This window comes from Clupea harengus, chromosome 10 (assembly GCF_900700415.2).
Source record: "Clupea harengus chromosome 10, Ch_v2.0.2, whole genome shotgun sequence".
NCBI lineage: Eukaryota > Metazoa > Chordata > Actinopteri > Clupeiformes > Clupeidae > Clupea > Clupea harengus.
Genome location: NC_045161.1, coordinates 10,446,975 through 10,463,509, shown reverse-complemented (window position 1 = coordinate 10,463,509; position 16,535 = coordinate 10,446,975). Strand labels below are relative to the sequence as shown.

At 43.4% G+C, this 16,535-nt stretch overlaps 2 protein-coding genes across 2 annotated transcripts; one reads left to right on the top strand and one right to left on the bottom strand.

The window, feature by feature from the left end:
• The first annotated feature begins 2,582 nt into the window (after window positions 1-2,582).
• LOC116222164 (macrophage mannose receptor 1-like) lies at window positions 2,583-5,023 on the top strand. Its single transcript, XM_031575334.2, has 4 exons — window positions 2,583-2,980; window positions 3,317-3,652; window positions 3,885-3,982; window positions 4,080-5,023. Exons 1-4 carry the CDS (start codon window positions 2,737-2,739, stop codon window positions 4,239-4,241), a joined length of 840 nt encoding a protein of 279 aa, XP_031431194.1. The 5' UTR covers window positions 2,583-2,736; the 3' UTR covers window positions 4,242-5,023.
• On the bottom strand, window positions 4,567-15,501 carry LOC105907107 (protein-glutamine gamma-glutamyltransferase K). The gene is made up of 13 exons (XM_031575333.1): window positions 15,109-15,501; window positions 14,677-14,868; window positions 12,276-12,527; window positions 11,901-12,019; window positions 11,623-11,730; window positions 11,319-11,496; window positions 10,871-11,009; window positions 10,471-10,663; window positions 10,022-10,175; window positions 9,207-9,491; window positions 8,846-9,006; window positions 6,817-6,953; window positions 4,567-6,526 (listed from the first exon to the last, which is right to left on the bottom strand). The coding sequence occupies exons 1-13, from the start codon at window positions 15,362-15,364 to the stop codon at window positions 6,382-6,384; spliced, it is 2,319 nt and encodes a 772-aa protein (XP_031431193.1). The 5' UTR covers window positions 15,365-15,501; the 3' UTR covers window positions 4,567-6,381.
• Window positions 15,502-16,535: the final 1,034 nt, after the last annotated feature.

Below are 16,535 nucleotides of genomic sequence, written 5' to 3'. Positions count from 1 at the left end.
ACTCTCTCTCTCTCTCCCCCCCCCTTCTCTCTCTCTCTCTCTCTCTCTCTCTCTCTCTCTCTCTCTCTCTCTCCTCTCACACATTCCTCTTCATTCTTACGGGCAGACACATTGAGTAGCCAAAGCTTCTCTTACGTTTCTTAATGATAAAACATTTCCATGTTCTCTTAGGAGGACTGACCCGACAACCTCTAGAAATTGAAAATATAACTGAGAATGGAGGTGGTAGGACTGGGGGTAAAACACGTACCTGACACACACCACATCGGTAAGTAGTCTAAGCAAAATAGAACTGCGCAATTCATAGAATTTAGTTTTTTTCCACAGTTCTATGACCCAATTAGGACTTTGTCTTGGATGCTGAACAAGAGATGAGTAATAATATTGAGGTGAAGAGGCCTACACTTTCTTTTCACGAGAAGTCATTTTATTACTATCCCATCATAATAAGTCATGGCCAAGTAGATCAGGGTCTGGTTTTTGACGAAGTGTAGGGAGACCCCTAGTGGTCACAGCTCAGTTCCGCAATAGTTGTTACACTGTTACAGCTGACGTTTGCAGGTTCATTTGTAGAGTCGACTGTATACCATCGGTCCTATCCATAACACTACTACTATCTTCAATGTATTTGTCTATTATTTGTAATTGGAGAACGTTGCAGACAAAGTGAACTGTAGTAGACTATATGCAGCGTGTTAAGGCGCTACATCTTAGATTACCATTAAAATAGTGTTACAATATATGATGAGCACAGGGTTTAGGGTGAAAGGGTTTGATGTCCTAAGCAATTTTATTCCATTGTGCTCTAAATGTGTGTGTGCGTGCCCTTGGCATGTGTGCTCTACTTGTGCCCTTAGGCAGAGGAGCCTCTTCTGCTACGCTGGGTTCTTGGTTCACCCAGCAGTTCACTATACACCAGACGACACCTCTCATGCTCAGCATTGGGGCAGCGTGTGTGTGTATGAGTGGGTGGTGGTGAGTGTTTGGGGGAGTCCGTTCAGTGGCGGTTCCAGCACACTTGGTACCCAGGGCGAACACATAGGACCTCATGCCTGAACGCAGTTAAGAAAAAGTTGAGAAGAAATTTGTGTTCACATCAATTGTACAGACATCCTCGGATTTAAATAATTATAATAATAATAAATACGAGAATATTTATATCATTAACATTTACGTTTCACCCTTATAGTCATGATTCTACGAGGCATCGTGATGTCCTAAAATAAATAAAAGCACTACACGAACACTGCAAATGGCATTGGATAAATAAATAAGCACTAAACTCAATCGCGTGGATATAGCCAAAGTGGAATAGAATGGACACATCTACATTCTGTAAAAAAAACATGTGAATATCCATAACTAAAATATATCATATGGGCCTAAATATTACAGATATGGCCTATCAAGATCCACAAGTAGCCTACTCATGTATTTAACTCAACTTCACATCAGCCCATTTAAGAACACATTTCCACGCGTTCATGAATCCGGCGGGGATCTTTCTTAGGGTTGGACAGACATTTAAGAAGACACTTAAAGCAGCAATAAGGAGTTCTGTTCCAAAACTAGCATGCTCACTACCTAAAAGGCATACAAAAACCTTGCAAACATCACCAATAGCCCAATTGACACTGATAGAAGTTGCCAACACACTAACTGGTGTCTTTTGGCAGTATAGCTGGCAATGTCATGCTGTGAAAGCTTTTCTTCCATTTTTGCTATAGGTGTTCCAGCCAGGAAACACATAACTACACAGTGCATATCCTTGATGGCTAGTGGGAAAGACACAGGTGTTTATCTGTCCTTCAAATGACCATATACTTTCAATATGAATTTGACGATGGTACCAAAATAGTTGCCTATAAAAGTTTCACATTGTTGCATAATGTTCCTTTAAGAAAATTTTCCAGAATGAGGTCCATAGTCCTTTGGCCCATCCCGGTCAGTGCCACAGGTATTTGCTTACCTGTCGCAAAATAAACAATCGAAGTTCTGTGGGTAACACACCACCTTATTGTTTTCATATAATTTCCATTGTTTCACCCTACAACATCCTTTAATGTTATTTTGCTTTCTAGCTTTAATTGAATTCAATTGAATTAAATTCAGCTCAGTTCAATTTCATTGAAAGAAAATCCACATTCACGTTCTTTTTTGAACTGATCCTTTATTCAAATGTATTCAAATGTGTTATCCTCAGCGTTCCCATGCATGACTTGTTTTTACAAGTTGCCATGACTAGTTAGGCACAATAATGTTTGACTTGCAAAGTTACATCAGCACTTTATTTGTGTGGGGCACTAAACTAACAGTCTTATATCAAAAGAGAATTTGCTTTGAAAAATGAATTTGCATATCCAAATGAAGAGACAACATTGGAATCCTCTTATCATTGCTGACACAAAAGAGAAGACTCAAGTAAGAGAACAGACATGGCTTGGAGTAGTTCTCTCCTAGTCATCCACTCAGGTTCGTATTCGTTTGTGTCTATGTGTGCGTGTGTGTGTGTGTCGGTGTGTGTTGGAGAGGATTCTGTTTTTTAGGATTGTCTCTGTCTACCTTTGCTAGTGTGTGTGTGTGTGTGTGTGTCTTTCAGTTATTTGTCTGCAGGCAGCTGTGTGTGGGCTACCCTCTCCCTCACAGTCGTTTCACTTTGTGAGTGAGCCAAGGAGCTGGGAAGATGCTCGGAGTTACTGCAGAGAGAAGTACAACGACCTGGCCACCGCTGGGAACATGGAGGAGATGCGCAGGCTTCAGCAGAGCGTGGATCCCAAGTTCAATGGTGATGTCTGGATCGGCCTGAAGAGGAGCCCACAGCCGCACTGGGTCTGGTCTGTGTCAGGGAGCACCACTCCTCTGTACAGGCACTGGCGACCTTCACAGCCCAGCGGTAACGGTTTCTGTGTTGTGAGTTACGGCAAGGATGGATGGTATGATTATAGCTGCACATCCGAGAAATGGTTCCTGTGCTACACTGGTAAGAACACATGCATGCTCAATATAGATACACTCACACACTCATACTCACACACACACACACACACACACACACACACACACACACACACACACACACACACACACACACACACACACACACACACACACACACACACACACACGCAGACACACACTTGGTTCATTAAATATCTGTGAAGCTTGTCGACATTGTTTGATGCAAAATGTTCACGGAAGTGGCAGAGCTTTTTGTCTTCTAATGACTTTCTGTTACTACAATCTACCTTCCAGCTCTCATAATGAAGCAGTACGCACAGCTTGAACAGTAAAATTGTGTTTCTTACCTTTCACACAGAAAATAGATCTCCCAAGTATGAACTGGTCAGAGAACTTGTGACGTGGACTGAAGCTAGAAGCTACTGCATGAAAAACTACACGGACCTGGCCATCGTTGAGAGTCAAGAAGATGAGAGGCAGGTCTTGGACATCGGGGAAGGACAGCCAATTTGGATTGGCCTCTTCAATGACCCTTGGGAGTGGATAGACCAAAGGAGACCATCACTTCGTTATTGGGGAGTAGAGCCAGAGATGGTCAGTAACGGAGAGGACTGTGCTGCTATGCGGACTGTAGGCGGGGGAATGTGGTATACCCATATGTGCAATGTGACATATCCTTTTGTCTGCCAGAGAGGTGAGTACACTAACTTTATAAATAATGATAGATGAGTGAGTACACTAACTTTATGAATAATGAAAGATGAGTGAGTACACTAGCTTTATAAATAATGATAGATGTGATAACATTAGGTAAGTGTGTAGATGTCAACACTTTCATTTAAACATTTGAACATTTGAAGGTATATGTGTGTCAGGCAAGTAAAGGTGTGTAAGGTGTGTGTCTGTGTTTGTGTGTGTTTTTATAGCAGCTGCAATAAAACGGCAGTTTGTAAGATTGGTAGTATCGACCAAAGAAGATGTGGATCTGAACGATCCTAACGTGAAGGTGGCGATGTTGGAGCAGGTTAGTTTCACCATCTTAGCGTGAGATAATTTAGCCTATGCACCCAAAATGCTACTTTTGGTAAGACAACATTTTTTTCTTTCCTCTATCACTTTAGATAAAAACGAAATTGAAGGAAAATGGACTTTCCGATGATGCAAACCTGCAATGGCGTGAGAATCAAAAGGGCAAAGTATTTATCAGTCAGGCGGAGGAGAGGAGAGGAGGAGGAGAGGCGGAGAAGAGGAGGAGGAAGACCAAAGCAGCCGATGATCTGTAAGGCTTTGGCTGATCTTGTACGCAAAGTCTGATGAAGATCCTGGTCTCAGCACTTAACAGTTTTGAAGAATAAAATATAGCTCTGTTCATCAGCCTGATATTAAACAGTAACTGGTGATGATTCCCCCCCAGGTTGATATAGTCAGCATGGAATGAGATCAGGTTTCGTAGTTGTGGCATTGTTTGTTTCATGATTAAGCACATAAAATGGCTGACAAATAAAAAAAAATAGGGCAGGTATGGCAGAGGTATTGATTTAATCACTAAAAAGCAACTTTAAATGTCATGTTAAGCATCTTTAAAATAATGTATCTCACGAACGGAAATAAAGATGTTAAATAGTTTTAATTATGAACAATGTTAACAAAGATGATGTTGCTCCTGGTCACTCAGCCATTCCTTGCCACTTTAAAAAAAAAACTTTAGGCACTATGTTCAGGGCCACCATCACTGTCTTCTGTACTTAAAGTTCATCACTAGAACATATGACTATATTGGAAGAATAATAGTCTCTAATCTGAGTGAAATGAGCAGTTCTAATAACTTTGCAACCTAGCTTGGATGGTTCACACGCAAATAATATATTTTCTTCTGTGCACGTATACATTTATTTCCTTAGTATTGTAATTATCACATAGTTCTGATGTATAGGTCTGTGTGTATCATATGGTGTATGTGTGTACTTTGAGAGTCTGTATACACTGACTGAGAATAAGCACAATGGAACTTGCTTGTGGGTTGAGCAATGGATGGATAAATGACGTTTGATTGTCTTGATATCTATTCTTCATGTTTCCTTGTATGTTCTTCCTTTTTGGAGACCGTTTTAGACCAGGCTAAGACTTACAGGGACCCAATAAAAGACCTTTGTGTGCTACATGGTGGTTTTGCAGTTCCACCCTATAATCTCTAGGGGGCAGTAAAACACTGACATTCCAACAAATCAGTGTGTGTGTGTGAGAGAGAGCATCCATGTGTGTGTGTTCTGTTTGTAATACAGAAGAATTTTCCAACATGACCAGAGGCCTATGCAGACTTATCGGTTTCAGCCAATCACATGTGTTTTCACTAACAGACAACAGCTCACTACACAGTTGTCTTGAGGATGTAGCAGTCCTGTCTGTCTTCTGTGGAAAGCAAGGGACTGTCAGGGGCTCACTTTCATTGTTCTCTCAGTGTTGCTCTTGCTCTTCTAACCATGGGCTCACCAGGGTGGGTGAGAGCAGTGAGGACCTTACCTGACGCACAGCTAACTCCAAAACAGGCAGAGGAAATAATTCCTTTACACCAAGATGGGCAAGATGAAATACACAAACAAACAAATATATGTAACAATTTCAAAAACTGAAAAAATGATTATATTTAAAGTCATGAGATTTGTATCATTTATATATATAAATGTATTCATATAACATATTTCTTACAATTATGTATTTCAAATTTCTGGACATCAAGTATAAAATCGTAAAAACAGTAGATAAAAAGCACAATAAGAAAATAAATAAATACTTAAATAAAATAGTGCATACAAACAACACAAACATCTGAATTGTGAGAATTAGATAATTGAAGCTAATTCTAGTTGGCAAAATACATGACATAAAAAGAAAGATAACGACATAAGTGAAAATGAGCCAAGCCTTCATCACTCCTTAGTCCTTCATCTCTCCATACTTTTGTTCAATTAACAAAATCTTCACAGCTCATCTTTGAAAAAACATAATTTCATGAACCCTTTCAAAATCAAGAGAAAGCAGAAATATGTAGCCATTTAACTGTAATGAAATCCAATAAATAAACATTGACACAGCCGTGCAAGGCAAATATAACTATAAATAGCAAAGAAATAAAACTAGATTAACACTAACATACAAAACTGGACTTGTCATGTAGAATTACAGGTGTCTATTGTGTTTCTTTCCACTTCAGAAAAATTCAAGTACTCAGAGAAATGTACTCCTCTTTGACATTCTGCAGGGGGTTCCCCATTGGTCCACACAATCCTTTGGACCGCTGCCACCCTGGTCTGCTGAGGCGCGCGCACACACACACACACACACACACACACACACACACACACACACACACACACACACACACACACCACACACACACAGGTTCCAGGGTTGTTCGAGTGGCTCTTATATGTCCTTCACGACGATGTCAGCGACACCGTGCACCTGCGTGAGCTGCCTGCAGTCAAGGGATGCTACCAGTTTCCGGGGGCCTCCTAGCGTTGGGATAAACCTCTCTGTCAGGGTCACCACAGCGCGGCCTACCACATCACTGAGACAGAGACAGAAAGAGACAGAGAGAGAGAGAGAGAGAGAGAGAGAAGCAAGAGGTTGGAGAGCAAGGGAAGAGGATGGAAGAGAGAGAACTCAATTATGACTTGGTCAAAGAGGGCCCATATGAGGCAAAATATAACATAAAAAGTGTGTGTCTGTGTCTGTGTGTGTGTGTGTGTGTGTGTGTGTGTGTGTGTGTGTGTGTGTGTGTGTGTGTGTGTGTGTGTGTGTGTGTGTGTGTGTGTGTGTGTGTGTGTGTGTGTGTGTGTGTGTGTGTGTGTGTCTTACCCAACAGTAATCTTGTGTATGCTTTGCAGGCCCAGCCCTTCCACTCTAATTATCACATTCTTAAGTGTCCTGGACAGTGGGTTGGTGAAAGAGATCTTGGCGGTCATCTCTTTTCCTATTACAGCATCACCTACAGGCTGGAGGAAGGAAGTGCAACGGTAAAATGGTATGACAATGGTATAAGTCAATTTCATGTTGTGTTATTCTATTTATGAGAGAGCTACAGGGGCTAAGGTGACAACGCCAGAAGTGGATATAGATTACCCCAAAAATGTCAACTACAAATACCCACAATAAGGTGGATAAATACATAGACAGACATACAGTGCCCTCCGCAATTATTGGCACCCCTAGTGAATATGAGCAAAACAGGCTATAAAAAATATGTCTTTGCTGTTTATCCTCTTGGTCTTTCACTCAAAATATTCACAAAAATCTTACCTTTTCATTGAAGTAAAACTATTGAAAGAAAAAAAAACTGTTGACATTAAATAAATATTTTCCCCCAAAACATGTGTGCCACAATTATTGGCACCCCTTAATTTAATGTTTTGTGCAGCCTCCCTTTGCCAAGATAACAGCTCTGAGTCTTCTCCTATAATGCGTGATGAGGTTGGTGAACACATGGCACAGGATCTGAGACCATTCCTACATGCAGTATCTCTCCAGATCCTTCAGATTCTGAGGTCAACGTTTGTAGACTCGGCTTCAGCTCATCCCACAGATTTTCAATGAGGTTTAGGTCGGGGGACTGTGATGGCCATGGCAAAACCTTTATTCTGCGGTCGGTGAACCATTTTTGTGTTGATTTTGAGGTGTGCTTCGGATCATTGACCTGCTGGAAGGTCCAACCACAGCCCATTTTAAGCTTACTGGAGGGGGCTGTTAGGTTTTCATTTAATATCTGCTGGTATTTGATGGAGTCCATGATACCATGTATCCTAACAAGATGTCCAGGGCCTTTGGAAGAAAAACAGCCCCACAACATCAAAAATCCGCTACCATACTTCACATTTGGTATGGGGGTCTTTTCTGTATGGCTATGTTTCTGTCTACACCAAAACCACCTTTGATGTTTGTTGCCAAAAAGCTTTATTTTGGTCTCATCTGACCATATAACTCGGCCCCATTGAAAGTCTGACTTACATTTGGCAAACTGTAGGCGCTTTAGTTTGTAGTTGATTGACAGCAGAGGCTTTTTTCTGGCAACCCTCCAAAACAACTTGTGGTGATGTAGGTGGCGTCTGATGGTAGTTTTGGAGACTTTCTGACCCCAAGACTCAACTCACCTCTACAATTCTCCAGCTGTGATCCTTGGAGATTCTTTTTCCAGTCGAACCATCCTCCTCACGGTGCGTGGGGTTAATGTACACACACGTCCGCTTCCAGGCTGATTCTTAACATCTCCTGTCGCTTTAAACTTCTTAATTATTTCCATGATAGTGGAAATGGGTATTTTCAACTCTTTAGAGATTTTCTTGTGTCCATTTCTTGATTTGTGCAGCTCCACAACTTTCTGTCGCACATCGTCACTGTGTTCTTGGGTCTTTCCCATAGTGATGAATGACTAATGGAATTTGGCCTCTGTCACCTCATATTTGTACACCAGTGGAACAGGAAGTCATGGTTGACCTCTTAAGAGTTCCTTATCAAACAGGTGAACTTAAAAATGTAAAACATGACTGGATTTATACTTCAGTTAGATTTTAATTATAAGATTTTTCTAGGGGTGCCAATAATTGTGGCACACATGTTTTGGGGAAAAATATTTATTTAATGTCAACAGTTTTTTTTTCTTTCAATAATTTTACTTCAATGAAAAGGTAAGATTTTTGTGAATATTTTGAGTGAAAGACCAAGAGGATAAACAGCAAAGACATATTTTTTTATACCCTGTTTTGCTCATATTCACTAGGGGTGCCAATAATTGCGGAGGGCACTGTACAGTGTATAACACAATACAGACTTTTTGATAGGTAATCTGGGAGACTGATGAAAGAAGTGGGCATGCAGAAAGAGAGAAGCTTACTGTGATAATGAGGTCTGGGGTTCGCAGGCGGAAGTTGAACTGTGTGGCCAGAACCTGCTTGGTCTCTTGGACCTGACCCGACAGCATCAGCATCAGGGCTGCCTGGTCCACCAGCTGGTCCTGGTAAGTCTGATATGGAAGGACCCACTCCAGTGTCTGGACTGCAAACAACAGAAGACACAAATACTCTACTTTAATATCATATTAACAACATGAGAACAATCAAAAACATTCTTCCTAACTGGGTAAACTTGCTTAAAATGCCAAACCATGATCAGTACAGGAGGCCATCTTGGCTCTGGTTTAGAGCCAAAACGCCTTCTGTAACCCAGCCCAGGAGCCGTAATGGCCCGATGCTCACCTTCTGCTGGTGCCAGCACCACAGGCGTCTCGTCCTTCTTCACGCTGGCACGGAGTATGCCGGTGTAGTACATGACGTACACCTGGCTGTGCAGGGTCAAAGTTCGCACCTTGCTGCTGGTGTTACGCAGGATGATGGACAGCTCAGCATCCCCGCCCATCCGAGGCCCCTCCCCATCCATGCTGACCTGAATGTCAACATCCTCTGTGACGGACGACGAGTACACCTCAGGCTTGGAGCCATAGCGACTGGCAGTCTCCACGGCGATGCGTTCCTCCTCCGATCCTGTTAGGTTCGAGAGACAGAGAGAATGAGACATCATGAGTACAGAGAGGCAAGAAATCCCATAATATTGAGGTAAAGACAGAATCAAGCGGAGGTACAGCAGATGGTGCATGAAGCCTGAAGGGAGAAAGAAGACTACTGTGTATGTGTGCTACTGGCTCAAGTGCTTGATGCTCCTGTAACATCAGGAAAAGTTCAACTGTGTTTGAGAAAGACTCAACTTTATTCAACAAATGGATGCTCTGTCCCATAATGCAGGGCAGTGATCTGATCATTAGGCCAGTGAGCATGTGATGCTCTGATCTTGTTTATTCACAGAAGCATGTGATCATTGTTTGTACCACTGCATGGCCATTCATGCATACTATAGCCCCAGAAATAAGGATTCATTGCATAGCAATTGTGTTTCCATGAACGGTAGAAGCACAACATTAAAAAGAAGAAAAGGAATGGATTAGCAGTCTATAGCATATAAAAGGGTGTGTACTTGTGCGTGTGTGTGTGTGTGTGTTAGTGCTTAGGCGATTTACCTTCTGGATGTTTATAGAGGTGTGTGATGTCAGCACGTTCGTCCGAGCCCACTGCCTTGGTGCTGATGCAGTGACCTATGGCCTTCTTCTCGGAGTGGATCTGAGTGAATGTGCCGTCGACATTTCTCTGCCAGTAGATCTTATCACTGTTGACCTAAGCCACAAAATCATCACAGTATTAGCTACGCTGTGGACTTGGGTAGTCTACATTTTTTTGTTTTTTGTTTTTTGTTTTTTTTTGCAAACTTTCACATTTCTCTCTGTCTACTGACATAATTCTTGACATTTAGCTGAAGAGAGCAGGGAGAAAAGAAAAGGAGAGAACAAGAGATGAGAGTTAGAAACCAGATGAGACAAAAAGTCAGATGGAGAGGAGAGGAGAGGATGGGAGAGGAGAGGAGAAGGGAGTGATTGGGTGTATGCAGGGGGAGAAAGGAGAAGTCACCGACCTCTGCGAAGACGAAGGGCGCGTCATGCTTGAGGAAGACTTGTCCGGTCCGCACGGCGTTGACCGAGGCGGGGCCACAGCGAAACAGCCCCTGGCTGGTCTCCTGAGGGGTGGAGTCCACCACCTGCCACCCCCCCATCCCAGGGGGCAGGTCCATACGGCTCATCCAGCAGTCATTCCACACGTGGAAGTTCCTACAGACAGAAAGACAAGAGACAATTAGTGACCTTTTGAGAAAACCCGAGGGAGTGGAGACAAGAACAGACAATGAGAGAGTGAGACTGGAGGTGGGGGGGTGTTGATGTAACATGGCGGACGAAATCATCGTTTCGGTTTGTGAAACCACACAGCATGATGATGTCTGAGATGCGGTGATGTCAGAGTTCTAAGTGTGAACTCACCACACTGAGTCAGAGTTGAGCATGTCCAGCGCATCCAAGTTCTCATCAAAATAGATATCTGTCGTCAAGGAGACGTCTGTGTCGTGGGCGGAGTTGAAATTGCTGACGCTGCGAGTGGGTATTCCAAAACATCTCAACACTGAAAGAGGGAAACAAACAAACAAATGAATAAAAAAACCAACACACAAATATACACACACACACACACACACACACACATACACACACACACACATAAACAGTGTTGCCTCATGGTTCAGTGTGTGTACAAAAAGCAGGCCATATGAAATGCAAAGAACCACACCACACACACACACACGCACACACACACGCACACACACACGCACACACACACGCACACACACACGCACACACACACGCACACACACACGCACACACACACGCACACGCACACACCACACACACACACAGACACACACACACACACCTGTGGTGGTGACACCAGAGAAGACCCAGCACTGGCCGTAGCGGACAGGGGTTCCATTGGAGCTGTGATACTGCTTGATGATGTCCACACTGCCACTCCACGCCGTTGGAGATGTCCCACCCTGGTAGTTCCCTGACCAGTTCCCTTCCAAAACACCACGCTCATCAGGGGAGTTGATCTGTACCCATGGAGAGGGGATAGGAGAGCAGTTCAGTGCATTTTTCATCTGTATGTTTGTGGTTTTGACAGTGCTTGTATTCCATTGGCACAATGCAGATTTGTGGTTTAAATTAAGTGGTCTTACCATAGCAGAAACCACTCGGACTACATTAACAGGGTCTCCCCATCCAGAGGCAGGGATTCCACTCTTGTCCAGAATATACAGGCAGGCTGCCAGCATCCCCTCATCAAACTGAGATAGATAGATATAGAGAGAAGGAGAGAGAGAGAGAGAGAGAGAGAGAGAGAGAGAGAGAGAGAGAGAGTAAGCAGTGGGATCATGCAATACTTGATCGTAAATATCAGGCTTTGACCGTAACCTGCTGGGATGATTTTCATCTTCTCAGCCTCAGGTTCACTCACCTGGCCAAAGTTCCACGTCCTGGCACCTATCTGGCTCTCAGTGCCGTAATAAATCCTCCCCACGTCATTCAACACATACTCCTTCCTCTCATCCTCATTGTCCATGTACACGGCATCATCTAAAAGACAGAGACACAGACTTGGTCAGCTAGTGACACCTTCTAAACATTTCTGTTCTGCGCTGGTGTGAGGAGGCACAGGAGAAGCCATCCTGATTCTCTCTATTAGCAACAGTGCGATGACTGCATCATCATCACCACCACGCCCTCCATTACCACGACCACCGTGTCTTTTTCTTTATGAAGTGAGTTAGGAATCAGTTGCGTCTACTTCATGGTGTCTCTCACTTCTTATGTCTGTCTGTCTTTCACTCACATTCATTCCAGGGGTTGAACAGCACGATGATGTCATTGGCAGGGTCGTGCGTTGACATGGCCTCGCCCTTCGGGCTGTGGGTCGCCACGGTGAGCTCGTATCGACCAACAGCAGCGGTCGGTAACGAATTGACGGACAGCTTAACGCGGTTGCCGTCCTGCTCGACGATCTTGCACTCCCAGCGGTCATCCTCCAGCTCCTCCACCACAGGGATGATGACATGCGTACCCTTGGACACGGTGGGCAGCTTGCCTGTTGTCGAGAAAATGAACACAAACACACACAAAGAATTATATATTTATGTGAATAAAGACATTGTACATTTACAGCCAAGAGTTTTATATGTGCTAGAGTAAAGACATGTAATGATAATATTAAAGACTCCTCATATTCATGATTGAACACCCCAAGACATACATACACAGAAATACTGGAATGTTGTGGGATGCACACACACAAAAGACTTGCGCAAGATCACCACGCACATAGCGTCCCATTACTCACACACACCCTATTGACATCATAGCTTCCACCAGACGTAAATGTGTACCCGCAGACTTTCTTTTTCCGGAATGAAAGCCAAACCGCACATCTGACAGCATAACATAATTGCTGAGGCGCAGCAACACTGATGAGCTGGTGAGCTGCCAGCTACCTAACCCATTTGTTCACAACAAGGAATACAACCAGTTCATGCCAACCTGGCATGTTCGTGCTTGTTTGACATGTCTCTCTCTTCTCTCTTCCTCTCTCTGCTCTCTCTCTCTCTCTCTTTATCACTCTTTATCTATCTGTCAATGTCAAGAGCTATCGCTATAATGCAAAGCAAGTCCAGGGGATGGGTAAACATGTGCAAATATCTCAATATGCACACGGCAATACATATCTTTCTCTTTCTCTCACACTCACTGCCAGAAAGTCTCTTCCATTGTAAATCTGGCACCGCTGGGGAAAGATCAAGACTGGCAGGTTTGCAAACATGTGTGCTCAGACTGCACACTCTAGGCATGTATAGTAAGATTCCCACAGGACAGAAATATAACAGTCTTAAATCCCCAGGCCATGAGCCGCTCCCTTAGTAGAAATCTTTCTAGACATGACATGCAACAATATGCCGTTCCTTAGATAAACACCACACACCCTCAGTCTCACACGTTGGTGATCACATACTAGGTAAATACATTTGATTAAGATAACGGTACACAAGGTAAATACAAAAAGATGGGAGTCCACTACACAAAAGAATAAGTAACTATAACATAACAGTAATATATACTGTACATATACATCGTTGTACAGGCTGTGGCTGTAGAAGCTTTTGGCTACATTTGTTTAACAGCATTTTGTCATTGTCAGACATTGTCACGGATTTCTACGCCTGGATGCATATAATGAATCGGGGCAGAACATTTGTTTCAAAACTCGCGAACTCCCCCAAACTCACTAGGTGCAGTTGAAAGACTGGTTCACTACCAAGAGCAATGTTACACCATACTCAGTTTCATTAGTTACATCATTCAAATGTGTCATGGCGCCACAGACATCATCATGTTAATCCCAGCAATGTAGGCGAGCATGAGGCTATTGTTCTGACAGATTTCACCTAGGCTATGTCATTCCCTGTGGTGCCAATCAAACATCTTTGAGTAACTCAGATTTGAAGGCAGCCTGAGTAGGACTGACCTACGCTGGCTCTATGCCAACACCTCAAGGCTCTGTGGATTGCTATGGTTGACTAGGCAAATAAGCATGGATTATCTGGCCAGATCAAAGTCTCAGTACATAAAGTCAACCAAGGCACACGATACTTTGGCTTTTTCACGAAAACATTGTTCTGGATGATAGTACTCTTTTCAGAACTATCTCAGCTATTTCGGCTTACAGACGTCATGTCATGCCTAATGTGATATGACACATGAAAGTATATTATGTATATGTTACTAATGTCATTTTATATGCTGGACTGAGTTCTCTTCTGATTCAGCATTGGCAAAGGGCAAAGGGCGAGTGAGAGAGGTGGGGGAGGACGGAACTGAGGGAGGACACAGAGGGCGACATATATAGAGGGAGTGTTCTGGTATGGTGGTTGAATGTGGGGATGAATCAGCAATGAAAGGAGAGAGTTAAAGACCATCCGAAGATCAGACGGTCTGGGGTCACAGCAGTTTACTCGTGACCGCTGTTACTGTTGCCATGGTGTTGAGGGAAAAAACATCACGAGGTATGAGACACACAAGGAAAAAGGGTTGTTTTACTCAGGGACTATACAGTTGTGTGTGCTGTGAAAAGAGGATCTTAGATCATGTGAAAGCTCAAGACCAAGTGTCAGTCAAGGGCATACCGTAAAAATGGAAAAAAGTACAGAGCTGGCTGTAGATGTATAAGTTCAGCACACGCTTACCTGTCTTCAGTTCCAGGTGAAGCTTGTCTGTCTTGAGGTCGTAGGGTCGTGACAGTTCAATCCACATCATGAAGGTCTGTCCTCGACGGATGATGAGGTCATCGCCATGAAAGCTGTCTGTGTGATGTTCTCTGCGATTCTGCCCTGTCTTTGACTTGAGGAGGTTTACAGAGCGTACTGAAAGTAAAAGCACTGAGACACACACAGAACAAAACATTTAAATCTCTTAGGAACAGAATCTGCATTCCCAATCATTATAAAACTGTGAACATTTCCAAATAACTACAAAGATACTTCAATAGGTCACTTAAAGTAGATATCATTAGGTAATCAAATAGTGTGTGTGTGTGTATGTATGTGTGTGTGTGTGTGTGTGTGTGTGTGTGTGTGTGTGTGTGTGTGTGTGTGTGTGTGTGTGTGTGTGTTAAATACCATCAAGTTCAAGGCCTCCTATGGGGGGCTTCTCGCCCCCACCATTTTCTGTGGGTTCTGGCTCAACTGTATCCGGCGTGTCCTCAGAATCACTCGGTGTGCGACAACAGCAGGGGCACACTTTCCGGAACCATCGTCGGCACGCCCCCTCTTTCTGGTCATCTTCCTCCTCCACCAACTCCGCCTTGTCTGGCTCCAGATCCCCCCAGCCAAGAGTGACTTCTGGGAAACGGCCAACAGCGGAACGATTTCTCATGGACAACCTCTCCACTGGAGCAGAATAACAGAGAAAGAAAGGGTGAGTGAGTGAGTGAGTGAGAGAGATATGAATGGCACTTTCTGCCTGTCCACGAGAGCCACCTGTCCTTGTCCATCACTGGCACTGTCACAGACTTCGGGTGACCATACACTCGAATATGAGCCAGTATTAGTTAGGGTTCACCAGCCTTAATCGTGTGGGCTTCAAAGACTATAAACACTTCCAATTACTGATTACTGGCTTAGAAGATGAAAACAATTTACATCTGCTTTGCAACTCAGTATTGTCAGTATTTTGTGGAGTACTTTGTGGAAGAAGCAAGAGAAATCTTTCCCACACTCGCATGGCATTCTTGTCTCTCTCCTGCCGTCTCTGTTTGGCAACGGAGCGTGCTCAGTGCAGTCTCACAAAGATCTCACCTCGAGGCCTCAAGTCGCAGATACGCATATCAATGGAGGCCCAGCCCATAAAACCATCACACATAAAACCATCAGATAAACCGAGCAAGAAGATAGCTCATAAAAAAGTGAATGGCAGAAAGTGCCATTCAAAAATTGAAAAAGATAGATAAAGAAAGAAAGAAATTAGCAAAACAGCAAAAACGATAGGGTGACGGTGACAAAGATACCCTGAAGGATACAACTTTAAAAAGAGAGGAATAGATACCCCACCCATTAGCTGAATGGTCAGACTAAGCCAAGAATTGTAACAACATTGACAACATTCCTTAACCTGCCTTATCTGAGAACAGCATTTTACATCTCAGGAGCAGCATTTTCTACATATCAGCATAAATAGCATTACATAGGAAGGCATGTGTAGATGACTGACTGTAGACAGCAAGTATAAATCATGAGACTCCAGCCAGACTGACCCTGGGATCGCCTTACGACACCTCATGCCAGATACACACGTATGCTCACTCAGAGAGTGACAGAAAAATGTGTATGCATCTTCATAGTATGAATGTGTACCTTTTCATGTCTGTGATTGTATGGAAAATACATAAGCACAGGGTGCACACACACACACACACACACACACACACACACACACATGCACGCACACACACACACTCACACACACACACACACACACACTATTTACAAAAATATACAGTTGATGTTGATGTTCTGGGGGTGGGGAATGCCCATGATTCTTTAGGCTC

Bases quoted from the DNA above. Each gene is read 5' to 3' on its own strand.
- LOC116222164 (XM_031575334.2), top strand. From the start codon at position 2,737: ATGGAGGAGATGCGCAGGCTTCAGCAGAGCGTGGATCCCAAGTTCAAT. The intron at 2,981-3,316 runs GTAAGAACACAT...CCTTTCACACAG, and splicing joins ATGGTTCCTGTGCTACACTG to AAAATAGATCTCCCAAGTAT. The intron at 3,653-3,884 runs GTGAGTACACTA...GTGTTTTTATAG, and splicing joins TCCTTTTGTCTGCCAGAGAG to CAGCTGCAATAAAACGGCAG.
- LOC105907107 (XM_031575333.1), bottom strand. From the start codon at position 15,364: ATGAGAAATCGTTCCGCTGTTGGCCGTTTCCCAGAAGTCACTCTTGGC. The intron at 6,954-8,845 runs GTAAGCTTCTCT...TCCTTCCTCCAG, and splicing joins CCCCAGACCTCATTATCACA to CCTGTAGGTGATGCTGTAAT. The intron at 6,527-6,816 runs GTAAGACACACA...TCTCTGTCTCAG, and splicing joins ATACACAAGATTACTGTTGG to TGATGTGGTAGGCCGCGCTG.